Consider the following 13,627-nt stretch of genomic DNA (forward strand, 5'->3'; position numbering starts at 1 on the left):
GAAGCTGCCTGTAGATGTCATCCAAAGGCCAAAAAAAAATGCTCTTGCGAGCTGCTGTGTGACCTAACCAGGGGTCGCTTTTCTTGGCGTCAGCGTCGGTATTCGAACGAGGGCTCTGGGAGCTACTTACAACCTGGAATCTCTTGATATCGAACGAATCGTAGTCAAGCGCCTTGCCATTGGGCCATTAGGCCAGTTGTACTGTTGATGGAGAGCAAGAGAAATTATACGTTTATAGACTGATATTGACGGATGGATTATGCGATAAGCGCTAGAGCGCGGGGCTACTCTTCATGTACAGCCAAACGTCACTAGCCCCACCATACCTCTTCTTCAATTCGACGCACGTATCTTAGGCACCTACCATGGCAGCATCCATCATGGGCGTCACACACCAAAGAGGCCGCTCGCTGGCGCAAGGTAACAGCGCTATAACCTGAAAGCCGCCCTCCACCTGGGCAAGCAGGAGCTACTTCCGCAATCCCCATGTGTGGCCTCCTTCCATCCAAAACATACACTCCTCAGCCTCAATCACCAAGACCGACAATGTCTGCAAGCAAGACCGAGATATTCACCGCGCACTATGACAGCAACCAGTTTGTAGTTGGAGGTGGTGTCGCGATCTTTCACCTCGCGACAAGTCGTGTGGTGATATGCAGTTGCGTTCATCGAGGACGAAAGTTCTACTTCCTTCCGAAGGGCAGACGCGACGCCGGCGAGGAGAGCGGCACGGGCGCAGAAAGAGAAGGATATGAAGAGGTACGCGATACGAACAGATGCTTGCAGCAGAATACGTACTAATCGCATGAGCAGTCGGGCTACCGCAACCGTCTTCTCCCTCTACCCACCGTACACCGGCAGCCGCAAGCCCATCCACGCATCCACGCGTCTCCACAGACCGCCGAACCAGTGTCCATGCAACTCATGCCTCTCGGTACGCGACAATACATAATCTACTGGTACATCGCCGAGACACTTCCTCCAAACCTCGAGACCCTGCTTGAGACGGAAGCGGGCGCGGTATACAAACCGCCACCGGCGTATCCTCAGAATCTCTCTTTGCGAGAGAGGATAGAACAAGAACCTGAGGGATACGAGCCAAGACATCATGAGAACACGGGGGTAGATGAACTGGAAGTCACGTATGAGAGTCATCTCGTGAGCGTGGAGGAGGCTATGGAAACGCTGGGGAAGGAAGGCAGTATGGGTAAAGTCATGGCGGAAGTGGTGAGGAAAGGCTGGGAGGGAATACAAAGGAGGTTCGAAATGGAGGACGCTGCCACGCACGAGAGCCCCGAGGCAGTTTGATGCGCACGAAAAAAAAACGCGAGGAAGGAATGATTCACGGAACATTCCTTTGTGTTGGATAATTGCTCTAGCAATAGTGTCACTCGTATCCACGGCCTTCTTCTACAGTCGACTAGAGCATAGCTAAGAGAGCCACTTACTCATTCACAGTCTGCCTGCAAGCTGCTGCTCATCAAGTGAAATGTCCAACACAACGGATTACGCGATCTCAGTCCCTTCAGAATCCCAAATCACTCCCTATCACATCAACCCCATCCTCCAGCCACACCCACCACGTGTCTTCGCTACCGCAACACCTCCCCCGTCCAACAAACCTCGCTTCAGCAGAGCAATATACCACTACCCCACCACGTCATGCGCGTGTTATCAGCATTAAATGAAGCAACCCCGCCCAGCGCACGCGATAACCGTTTTCTCAAAGCGTGGTAGCGACGGAGCATTTTCGTGAGCCAGGTAGCAAGAAACCTGCTCGCGCCGGCTCTTCTTATATTGCATTCCCCCATCTGTGCGCGAGCACGGCGTATATTCGCATGCGGCGGTCGCGCACAGATGGCGACGGGGTGTTTTTCTTCATTTGCCGTGTGTCGCACATGGATGATGTTCATGGGTGGTGGTGTTTGAGGACGGCAATGGACGGTTTGTGTGATGCGCGGTGTGTAAGTAGGCAGAAGCTCTGGGCCTCGACTACATTCGTTGCGGATGGAACTGGTTAAGCGACAGACCCCTGGTACCAGAGGTCGTTCTTTCATCCTCGTGGGCAATCCTTCAATATTAGCCAACCGTCATACGAACGTCAGTCATCAGGAGCATCTGACAAAGACGTGATAAATTTTCCGAGGCGCAGCAGTAGGGTTGTGGTTGGATGGGAAAAGTTATCTGCGCATGTCAAGGCTCGGGAGGTGCACGGATGGGGAATGCGAACGTTGCAGATGCAGGACGGCTCGTGTTGAAGGTCAGGTCAGGTCTGGATCCTGGAGGAGCTGTGAGAGTCGATGGGGGTCTAGAGGCGGGGTTTGATGAAGAGCCGGTTGCTTGGGAGGTGTAGTGATAGAAGGGGTGTTATGATATTTTTCCAAGACGGGTAAGTATGTTCTTTCCAATCATACTTTTACCATCTCTTCTTGTGTACGAGATGCGACATGAGATTCTAGTACGGTATGACGAGTTCCGAACGCATACAGGAGTTGTTTGCGATCTTTGGAAGTCTAGGAGTGGAGAAGCCACTGTTCGAGATTTGAATTGTTTGGAGACTGATTACGAATGGAATGCAGTGGATCTCGCTGCAATGCCTATGAGGTCAATGCGAGGTGACAACATGACACGGGAGTAATTGCGCAAACATCTACAAGGTAGGTGCGTTGCTCCGAATCCTTCTGATGAAGATTCAAAGGTACGTAATTGCCACGATGCTGTGGTGAAGTGACTTGGTAGTAGGTTTTGGTGAAGTACCCGGTCACAGGTGGCTGCAGCTATGCCACCTCACAATCGGGATCTATAACCCTTGCCAGCTGCAGGATGGACTTGCTCGGATATCTCTCTGGCATCATGAACTACGTATTTCTGAGATGATGGCGTTTGTTGAGATCCAGTCAATGGAGTTGACACTGCCAATACGTAAGCAGTACAGATCAACATACGTACTCTGTCAGCATGATGTACATCTACAGGCATCGCGATGCGAAAGTCTTGTCCAGCATTGAAGGTCGATCGACATATCCGTTCGCTCAGCTGCAAGCCTTCCGTTCTTTTCATGCACAAATTCAGCCGCGATCTGGTGTTCGCGCACCTTCGGATCTCCTCACATCGTCCGGATCGCAGCAGAGCTACAACGACTGGAGGAGGAGCGCTGTGCAGTGCAGCATGAAGGCGCGCCAGCGTCGATACCCACGGATGAACTACATCGCCTTGTTGAGTGCAGATGAGGCGTTTTGAAACAACCGGGCCGTTGTATCTCCCAAAGTTCCCGTACACGGGAAGGCGCACTAGAAACGCACAGCGCGCGGGTCGCAAGCGCCGGATGCCTGCGGTCGCTGAGTTATGATGAGAAGGTACCGAATGAAAGAACGCGGAATCCATCCTATACGAGAGTTTCAGATAAGCCTTCGTAACGGGGAGGTTTGTTAGCTCGGCGGACGCGCGTCGTAGTCGTTGGGCTGCGGCGGGATCAGAACACTCACAGCCAGCCATCGGGTGAAGGCGCAAGGGAGATGTTGTTGATGCAGTATCGTCCCGTCGATATACGCATGCCGTATGTCAGGGTGTGCGAAAGGTGTCCGGATCGCAGCAGGGGGCATAAGATTCACGTTTTGACGAGAACGCTAATGTAAGCTGACTACCAGAACCAGGGTGTGTCATGTCAGGAAAGAGCGATGAAAATCGAATGGTTGTTAACTTGTCATGATTTCTGAGATGCCAGAGATATGTACACCATCAGTGGAAGTAGACGCCTTAAACACCAAACAAGCATCGCCGTGCTCGTGAAAGAACCGTTGTGGTGACGTGATAACATTGATAGTTAGCCCGAAGACGCGCCCGACCACATGAATATTTTGTCTTCGTGCCTGCTCCACAGGATAAGATACAAGGAGTGTAAAAAGAGACCAAATCAAGCGATGATGCGGTAAAGAAACGAAATGTAATGTATACAGCGAAGTAGTAGATGCAAGCATGTCCTCATTAGATCCAACATTGGTCCTTCCAAACATGATAGATTGCAAGGCTAGAGATCAATGGACGAAGGGTATACCCATGTGACGAGACCAGAGATGAACAGGGAGAGGATACGTTTACCACGAGAAAGATTCCTCGCGGAAGTCGACGTTCCACTGGGACTCGCGATTGCGGACGGAGCGACGGAGCTCATCCGCCAATCCACCCGTACCGCAAGTGCTGACACAGGCAGCACCGATACCCTCTTGCATCTCTTGGTCGACCAAGGCCTGGACGTTGGGACGACCAGGGAACATCTGGACACTGGAAGACGGCGAGTGGATCTCCTTGGTGCTGCGAGGGCGAGTGACGAAGAGCAGAATCTTCAGGATCTCGCGGCGGCGTGGCATGGACAGGATTTGTGTCATCCATGTACGGATCCATTCCAGGTGCTCGGGTGATTGGATGATCCAGACGAGTGTAAGTCGGCGGGTGGCGACAGTTCCGTTGGCGTAACCAGCGACGATATCACGAACGTGGGGGACCTGGTGAGTGATACCGATACCAGCAGCCCACAGCATGACAGTTCCATAAGAGCTTAGGTCTTCACCGCCTGTCATATGATGTTAGCATGGCTTGTTTAGATTGGATTAATATAAGCGATAGCGAAAAGTCCGGGGAAAAACAAGCTTCGGTACTTACCATATGGGCCCTCGACATATGCCGAAGTGGAGAATCTGCCGGAAGCGGAGAGGTCGGCTTTCTTGAAAAGCTTGTCGGTGAACCCAGTTCGTCGGCGGATAATGAAAGACATGCTAGTTTTGTGGTGCTCGAGGATATCTTGGCGGTTCATGGGAAGACCCTTCTCATCGGCGACCGACGAGGCAATGGTGAGATCTTCCTCTTCCTCACTCCAGGCGACGGAGAAAGGGTGGTTGGTCCAGAGTCCGACGGAAGGAATGTACAAGTAGGCGTGCTGACCGGGGCGGAACCTCCATGGGCGAGCCATGCGGACGGTAACGCGAAGGGCGTCTCCGGGGAGGACCTCAACATCGCAACCGGTACCACCGTTTCCAACGTTGCGCGTGACGAGGCGGACGAATCTCCAGGTGCGCTCCATGACCCAGAGGGCAAGTACGCCGTAGAGCATGAACTGTTGCGGGCGCTCCTTGAGGTGGACCCACACGGCGCCGAGCGCGATAGCAGCACCCACAATGTGGCCGTGCAGGAAAACCTCGTAGAATGAGTGACGCACTGGGGAGGGGGACTGAATCAGGAGGAAGACGAATGCGACAGTTCCCTGTGGATGTTAGACGTTGCTGGTACTGGCTTGGTACACAACTTACGATGAAACCTGTCATGATGAACTCGCTTCCAGTGATGGAGGCTTGTACGGCACCCCAGCCCTCTGCATATTTGTTAGCATCGCAATGTTGAGATGTCTGACCGGGCAAACTTACTGGTGTGGACCTTGTTGGCGATCCAGCATACAGTGTGAGCAATGGCCTCAAGGATTACAATCCGTCCGAACCAACGGTGGATGAGGTTCATGGTGTCGAACGAGATACCGGTGAGCTTGATGATGGGGTTGTTGCGACCAGCAAGGAGGAACAAGGGGATCATGTTGATGACAGCCATGATACCGGAGCGGCTGAGAAGTTCACCGGCTCCGGCTGAGAAGCTGCTGTAGTCGATCTTCCATACACAGAAGCCAACGTTGACGGCAAAGTAGCCAACTAGGAAGAAGCTTTGCAGACGACTGGGCAGGGTTCCAACACCAATGGCGGAAGAGAGCTTGAATTCGCGGTGGTGACGGGTGCGGAACAAAGGCGCATCGAGGCAGTGCTTCTTGAAAGCTGCGTAGGTCCTGTTGGGGATGGCGAAGTATCGTTGCGTTTCGTTGTTTAAGCATGTGACGGTGCGGATGTAACGGACGAAGAAGAGGATGACCTGGTACATGAAGAAGACGACAACAATGATCCACCAGATGTATCCGAGGTAGTGCTGGACGTCGAGGTTCTCCAGACCAGCACTCGGGTCTTCCTCTCCATGACCCGCACGCTTGGAGAAACCACTCATAGCTTGGACGAGAGACATTGTCGTTGATGATGAGGTAGGCGACGAGTAGGAATCCTAGGGAAGGGGGACGCGGTCTAGAAGGAGTGCTTTAAGGATCCGGGATGGTAGGGTTGAGAGAGTGGACTCTGTCTTGGCCAGCAAACGACAGACGGGGGTGGGTGGGAAGAAGCACAACGGCACTTGTTCCGAATCGGTGATGCGAGAGCAGGCTAGAGATTCACTCCGATCGTGGCGATGATGTGGTCGTGCGTCGTGACCGGCTTCACTATAGTAGATTGGGCGGGCTGGGTTCAGGCGCAGGAGGCCAGGGTTAACGGCAGGCGCAATGCAGGCTCAGTTGACGTCGCCGGCGGTATTGACAGAATCCAGAGAATCCAGATTGGGCGAGTTAATCAACAGGGATAAAGCAAACAAGGCAGCTGATGGTATGTAGCCGTTATGCAGGTGGAACAGGCTGCGGTGATAGGGCCTCGAGGGAAAATCGCCAACCAGGGGATATATTGCAAAGAGCCGGCGGGGAGGCGACGACTAGCACGCGGGCGACGAAGAGAAAGTAAGTGCCAAGGGGGACCGAGGCGATAAAAGAGTGACGTGTGGTGAGCGAGTGTGGGTGTAGAGGGAAGAAGAAGGCTACGCAAGAGCGGGCGTGTGGGTAGAAGGGGAGCAATGCGTGAGTTTGATTATCGCGGCCTCTGATGCAGGATTGGAGGGAGTGCCTGACGCCAGCGACCGGGGGGGGTGCCTGTCGCGCTCCGCCTGGCCGCCGCAGCGCAGCCTGCTATTCGGGGACCGGGCGATGAAACGGGGGGTCCCACGCCACACGCGAGGCCCTAGCCGACAGGGCGTTTCATCGCTCCGAACAAATCCACGCACCCACCGCGACTCTCACCACACCTTGCGTCATCGACGCCTGGAAGCTTCAAAACAACACATGGCCGCGGTCTTGGTTTGCTGAACGACAAGCGGCACGCCAAACAGGGATCCACCACCCGCTGCTCCTGCAACACTCCCTTGGCGTCCATTCACCCCGCCGTGCCCCAGCCTGCAACGGCCCTTCATCATCTGTCCGCGACGACGAAGACCAACTCCGCAACGCCTCGTCTTGGCCCACTTCGTCGCGCGGCACACCTCCCCGCTGGCTCGCCAATACTGTAGTTCTATCAAGTGCCCTGACTTTATCCATTCCAGTGGAGACTGTGCCATGATCGGCCTCCGTCTCAGTATCATACCAAGTACATACCGAGTAAATACACTGCGGTCAGCCAGCATGCAGAATCGCCCGCTGACTACCACTGGAACCGAGGCTCACCGGGGCGCTTGAGTGAGCATCACCTCAAACAATTCATGCCCGCTGGCATCATGCCGTGGCGTCCCATGCAATGCATGACTGGTTGTTTCATTTGTCCCGTCTTGTGGAGGCTCCAACCGTCTGTTTTGACCTCTGCCCGGTAGCCCAGTCCTTGGGAGCTGTCACCCCATATCGGGCCGCCCTGTCTCAGCAACCCTACACATGCTGAAGGACTCTAGATTCGCAGGCAATTTGACGCGAGCTCGGGTTCGGGAATGTAATTGTTTCTCCACATGGTTTGGGGCAGCACCACGATCCACAAGTGCTGGGACTGTTCGTGCTACGGCCGCAATTCTAGATCCTTCACACAATCACCGCCGTGTACCACCTGGCTGTTGAGATAAGTGCGCATGCGGTAGCACCAGTCATATCAGCTGTTATCGCAACTTACTGTCAACTACTTCTACAAATTACGCATGCTCAACGCCCCCATCTTAGAGCGGCTGCTATGCTCCACGGCAAATTCACCGACGACGCCACAATGCGTCCAGAGTCCTCAACACGAACGGCTGGGACCTACGTACGTTCGTCTTAACACTTTAGCCTGTACCCGTCGTACGTCTTCGTACAGCACCCAAGATGGCAAAAGAAATTCCTTTGCGTTTGATAGTACAGCCGCTGTAAAATACGAGTCAAAGACAGACGTGCATCCACACTCCGCTCGAGTCGCGGGACGGATCACATGTGACAGCTCAACGTTCACTCTCGCCGCTGTCACCGCCAGGCAGACCCAGGCTTGTCACGGCGACCGCTGAGAAACTCTCAGATTGCCGTTGTTTCAAACAGATGACGAGGTCCATCTAGGCCCCACGGTGTCGAAACGTCGTCAACGATCCCCAGGACTGCGTTTCAAGGACAGGCACCTTTCATCTTCCTTCACTGAAAGGCAAACACTTCCCAACGTTACAATCACCTCGCAGCGTCTGACATGCGACACGACTACGCAAGCGCTGAGGTGGACCTAGCGTAAACGTTCGCAGCTATCGATAGTCACGCGATTCGGAGCAGGCGCTGTGTGTTTGGACTTCCGCACCCCTCATCGCGATCAGCCAGTCGTTGATGAACGAGCACAGCCCAGCAACCAGCTTGATGAGTTATTTCTTACCACTGCTAACGCGATGTTGAGCAGTGTTATGACCACCCCTAAGACTCAATGCGCAGTTCTTAATTTCCGCATTCGTTTTGCTCGCTGCTCACCATTTCGCTTACCGGCCAGTAGGATGACCTGCCTTGGTATGCACGAAATCCTTCCGATGCGGATCGGTTCCTGGATCGACGAGCACGCGAATCTGACTGACAGGAACCGCGCCGCATTCTTCGACGTCAGAAGCAAACATTGCCGCTAGAATACTCGGATAACGCTTATGCGGGTGTGAGCAGGTGTGGCTCCAGCGAGCGTCTGGTGTGGTTTTCACAGAGACAGAAGCGTCTGCCACGTTGTAGGGGCAGGCTTATCGCGTCGGGGGCCAGCTGTCTCAAAACGCGAGTCTGACTGCACATCCCTTTCCGGCGCGTGCTGCATTCCTAGGCCTCTATATAAGGCCCCGGGGATCCAACAGGATGACACGAAGATATAAGTAGCATCTTCCGACCGGTGATTAGCATACAGTCAGGAGAATGAAGCTCGGATGCCTCACGTCCCGACGAAGGACAACCTACATGCGGGAGACATGTCTTCTACGCAGCCCCAAGGCTTGGAGACAAAGCACATCTTCCATCATGGTTTTGCTCATCGGAACTGCACGAGTGGCTACCTCCACTCATTGTGAAATCAGATAGCTCCCAGCCAGCTGTACAACGAATTGTACTATGATAAGCACCTGTAATCCACGGTCGCCACTTTGCAAGGCTTGCTCACTAGGTGTGCGCATCGATGGGACACAGTGAGCGCACACACATTGAGTCTCAACACCCGTCTTACTACGAGTTTCCATCTGAGTGCACAGTGCGCAGTCGCATTGAAGAGACTATCAGTTGCAGGGCTGTTGAATATGTGTGCGAAATGAGTACTGCGTGAGTGAAAGCAGTGTTGGACGCGGAGACAGGAGCGCGTCTGGACCCTTAACGCCGACTGCCGATGTTGGTCAAACAAACAAACATCGACACGACAACATAGCATTGGCATAGCGTATCACGATTATTTACCTACGAGTATTGCTTCTATATGCATTAGACGACATATTTACTGTGATGTCAACCGACGACACGCTGCCATGGACGACCTCACGATGCAACCGCCTGCTGCGCCCACTCTCGTCCAAACTCGCGAAGCTGCGCAAAGAGCTTGAGCGACCACGTACCGTCAGCGCCGAGTCGCGCAATCCCTCCTCTGCTTTTGCGATCAAAGGCTCTCCACAGAAGACGACCAACTTCACCCGCCCCGCGAACAAGCCCCGAGGCTTCGAGAAGGCTAGAGATCCAGACTGGCGGCCAGGCGCGAAGACAGGGCCGGGCAAGAAGACAACATATGGTGGCCGTGGTCGAGGAAGAGCGCCGGCGTTGCAGAGAAATGGTTCTGGAACGGGCAGAGACAATGTCTCTCGGCCGGGCGAGATCGCCTTCACGCCTCTAATATCGAGGATGGGCGGACAGTTGCACAGCAGCCCACAGATACCGATTTCGCCGCTGCGCAAATATTCCAAGATCAAGGGCCCCCTTCTGGCTCCAATGAATCCGCCTGACACACATGTACCTGGCGAGATCCGCAAGCTCACCCAGGGGCTATCCGAAGCCTACGCGAACATCCTACAATCGACTACAACGGGCGGTGAAGCCAGATGGAAGGGCACGAGGTCGCTCATGGGTGCTTGCTTGCGAAGGCTCCCGGCCTACATCGAACTCGAAGAGCATTTCGCCAAACTGGACAAGCTGGAAGAAGACGGGGAGGAGGAGAGGGACATTGCGAATGAGATCTACGAACATCTCGAGACAGTGTTCGAGCAAGAACATGGCCAGGGTTGGCGGCCTTTTAAATGCGTTGTCAGAGCGCATGCTACGACATTGGTGTGCGATGCTGTAACAGATGAGGTACTTGGTTTGGACAACGTGCTGGTTCTCGTTACACATTGTTTGAACTCTTCCGCTTGGGACGAAGCTGAGAGGTTGCTACTAGCATATGCGCCGCTCCTGGAGTCTGTGTCTATACCCATCAACACACGAGCGGACCTGTTCGACCCTCAAAAGTCGCCCTACTTGTATTCGGTGAAGAGCTTTGTCCATCACACAGGACGTTATCGCTTGCTCTACGATCTGCTGGAACATATGGTCGCGTTCGAGCTTCTGCCTCTTGAGTGGCTTGCGACCGACTCCATGCGTCCGGTTTGGGACCGACTCGTTCGAACGATCACGGAGAACGACCGTCGGACGCTTACAAGTGCTTCCCGGTTTTTCGAAACGGTCACCCTTGCAAGTATGGGATTGCCAGATGCACGACTGTTAGAAGATGAAGTTACTGGCTCTGTGTCGAGACGATTTGTTCCGTCGTCTCGAGAGGAGCTTCGACGCGCACTGGACACTACCTTCTCGAGTCTACTCACAGTCTTGTGCAGCATTGCTTTGGTCAACAACAATCGCGACGATTCTGCAGGGAAAGAGATCGTGCGGAGAGTCGCATCGGCGTTAGATACGGTTGTCATCGCTTTGTCTGCCCGTGAAGACATCAGGGATGAGCTGAAGCTTCTTGGACCAGAGTCGGATGATGTTCAGCTCATGGCTCAGCGCGCTATCTGGGTCATCTTTGCATCGTACCTGGTGCATCTTGGAGGCCCTGAGAACCCGGGGAAAACATCACTTGATTCCTCCACCTCCATTGGACTCGTCAATTGGGTAACTAGCCAATATTCATCAAATATTGCCAACCTCGCATCGATATTTGCAACTATCCCATCATTAGTCTCGTCAACTGCGCGTGGGACAGGGCGGATTTGGAGAGACGACGGTTTTGATCAACTACAGCGACTCGTCACAGCGCTGACATCGAGCTCTGGTTGTAGACTACCCCACAAGCTATGGACACTGAAGCGGCTCGCACTAGAATCAGCCAGGGACTTTGCTCATGGCACTGGCGATGCTGAACACATGGCTTATGTGCGCAACATCGAGAAGATGATGCACACACAAGGCCGACTAGTCATCATGCAATCACCACAGAAGAATGAGTCGCCTACCGTTGGTGGCGGCTTCAGATGGGAGGAGGGCATTGGTGAATGGGTCACTTGCACACCATTTGCAAAGCAGAATGTCAAGCGCCAGACAAAAGAGCCAGTTCGAGCATTGGAACTCTTGCCAACCCCAGCACAGTCTGAAGACGAGAAGACAGAAGCATCTGATATTGAGGATGGACTTCCAAATGGCATACCAGACACACCTGTGTGGGAAGTCACCGCTCTCGACTATGACGACAATCAAATACCACAATCGTCGCCCATCAAGAAGAGACCGCGGGTTACCACATCTTCACTCGGAAAACGGGCTCGCGCACCATCGCCAAAGGTCATCATATCCATGAAGCGAATGCATATAACACCTCCAGGTACTCCACCATTCAGGTACTACTCTGAGCTTCCTGAAGAAAAGCACGTCGGTCCCAGGCGATCTCGGCGTCCGAAACAGGAGTCCCATGCATCTGCTGCTCGACTGCGCACCCAACGTTCCAGAACATCACTTGAAAGCGGACTGCGCAATCTCAGAAGACCCGTCTATGCGGAGCCAGCGCTTGAGGTCAGCGACAGTGACACAGAAGCGTCCAGTGCCTCGCAGGATGATTCGGAGGATTCGTCAGTGTCGATGAAGAGTGTGCGCACCAAGACTGTCCAAACAAACACTCGCTCATCGGAGCGCACTCGCACACGTCATTCGCTTCCGACCGTTCTTGCCGTTCACGACGACGACGACGACGACACATCTGAACGCGACGAGCTCGGTAGGACACCCGCTCGACCTCGTCTCCCACTCCGTAAACGAACAAGCGTTCGCCAGTCATTACAACCACGCACGCAGTGGATGAAGTCACGCCAAAGCATAGTAGCAGACAGCGATGATGACAGTCAAGACGAGCTGAGTTTCTGTTAGGCACAGATTATGTACTCGTTGCCCAGCTCAGACGCATGTGTACGTTCAGACGGCGTTTCCCATGACTTTCTGCTTAGCCGGTGTTGAATTACCTTCAGTTTTTGTATCGATACCCCAGAACTTTTGTGTTAAGTTGTTTAAATAGTAGGAAATATATACATGACATTCTTGAGCTTTTCTTCCCTTTGGAATTTATGACAAGGTACATTTGAGATACCAGTATACAGAGTACTGCAAGGTATCTCGATGACCATACAGGCGAAATCTATGACCATGCCGCAGAGCTGCACTAAGTCCTTCTTCTAGACTCATGAACATGAAAGCGTGTTACGACATATACCAACGACTCAACAGAATACAGCACGATTGACTATGCATACTTCCTTGCTCTGCTTGTCGAACTCAAAGTATATCGCTGCTACTCTCCCGTACGAAGCTTCTTTACGAAACTTCAGCAACCTTTCCACATGGATATTTCTCTATATTGCGTACGTTGGCAGCAAACAGTGGGGCGCAGTTATGCACAAGAATGCACTCAAACTCTCTCATCTTGGCGGCATCCGTGTCTCGTGCGCGGAAAGACAGCGAGGGTCAGGAAATTGTAGGGTAGAAAAGATTGAAGGATGCAAAGGGCAGCAAGGCGTAAGCTTGTTGGTGTTTAGACGCGTGAGGCGGTTCGTGCGTTGGCTCATCCAGGTGAGTACGTCTGATCAGTGGGTAATGGAAGACACTAAGCAGGATGGCTTGCATGTCAAGCACTTGATCACAATGTACACGCACGCACACATGGCCCAAGTTGGTGTGCCTAAGCCATTTGTATTTATTTGCTATTCAATTCTGCATCCCATATTCCAGTCCATGTATTGTGTTGTTCAAATGATGGTGTGGGTCGATGGCGTTTCAGTCGCTTGTCGTATGTGGATATGAAATCGTTACGTGTTAAGGACAGGTGTCGAATCGAAGATTGCCGTGCCACATGTCGATGGTGCTGGTGGTAGAAAGGATGAGTTTCTATTGTCTGTTAGTACGGGATATACGGCAGATGCGCCACATGGGCTGGCTGAGGAGAGGGGAAAGTGACGTACAGTTGCAGTTGCAAGCTCCGGGAGCGCAGCCGCAGTCGGCGCAAGTGCATCCAGAGTTTCCGCAGCCGCCCTTCATGATGATGATTGT

The 13,627-nt window shown here is 53.3% G+C and overlaps 3 protein-coding genes across 3 annotated transcripts; 2 read left to right on the plus strand and 1 right to left on the minus strand.

Annotated features, from left to right (window-relative positions):
- Positions 1-546: 546 nt before the first annotated feature.
- On the plus strand, positions 547-1,308 carry J4E93_002022 (uncharacterized protein; the record flags this gene model as incomplete). Its single annotated transcript, XM_049339970.1, has 2 exons — positions 547-759; positions 814-1,308. 2 exons carry the CDS (start codon positions 547-549, stop codon positions 1,306-1,308), a joined length of 708 nt encoding a protein of 235 aa, XP_049202292.1.
- A 2,786-nt stretch (positions 1,309-4,094) lies between these two features.
- Positions 4,095-6,054, minus strand: J4E93_002023 (uncharacterized protein; the record flags this gene model as incomplete). The annotated part of the gene is made up of 4 exons (XM_049339971.1): positions 4,095-4,570; positions 4,660-5,257; positions 5,304-5,365; positions 5,418-6,054. 4 exons carry the CDS (start codon positions 6,052-6,054, stop codon positions 4,095-4,097), a joined length of 1,773 nt encoding a protein of 590 aa, XP_049202293.1.
- Positions 6,055-9,574: 3,520 nt separating this feature from the next.
- J4E93_002024 (uncharacterized protein) lies at positions 9,575-12,454 on the plus strand (the record flags this gene model as incomplete). The annotated part of the gene is made up of 1 exon (XM_049339972.1): positions 9,575-12,454. One exon carries the CDS (start codon positions 9,575-9,577, stop codon positions 12,452-12,454), a length of 2,880 nt encoding a protein of 959 aa, XP_049202294.1.
- Positions 12,455-13,627: the final 1,173 nt, after the last annotated feature.

Source organism: Alternaria ventricosa (genome assembly GCF_023758065.1).
Source record: "Alternaria ventricosa strain BMP 2768 chromosome Unknown scaffold_3, whole genome shotgun sequence".
Classification (NCBI taxonomy): Eukaryota; Fungi; Ascomycota; class Dothideomycetes; order Pleosporales; family Pleosporaceae; genus Alternaria; species Alternaria ventricosa.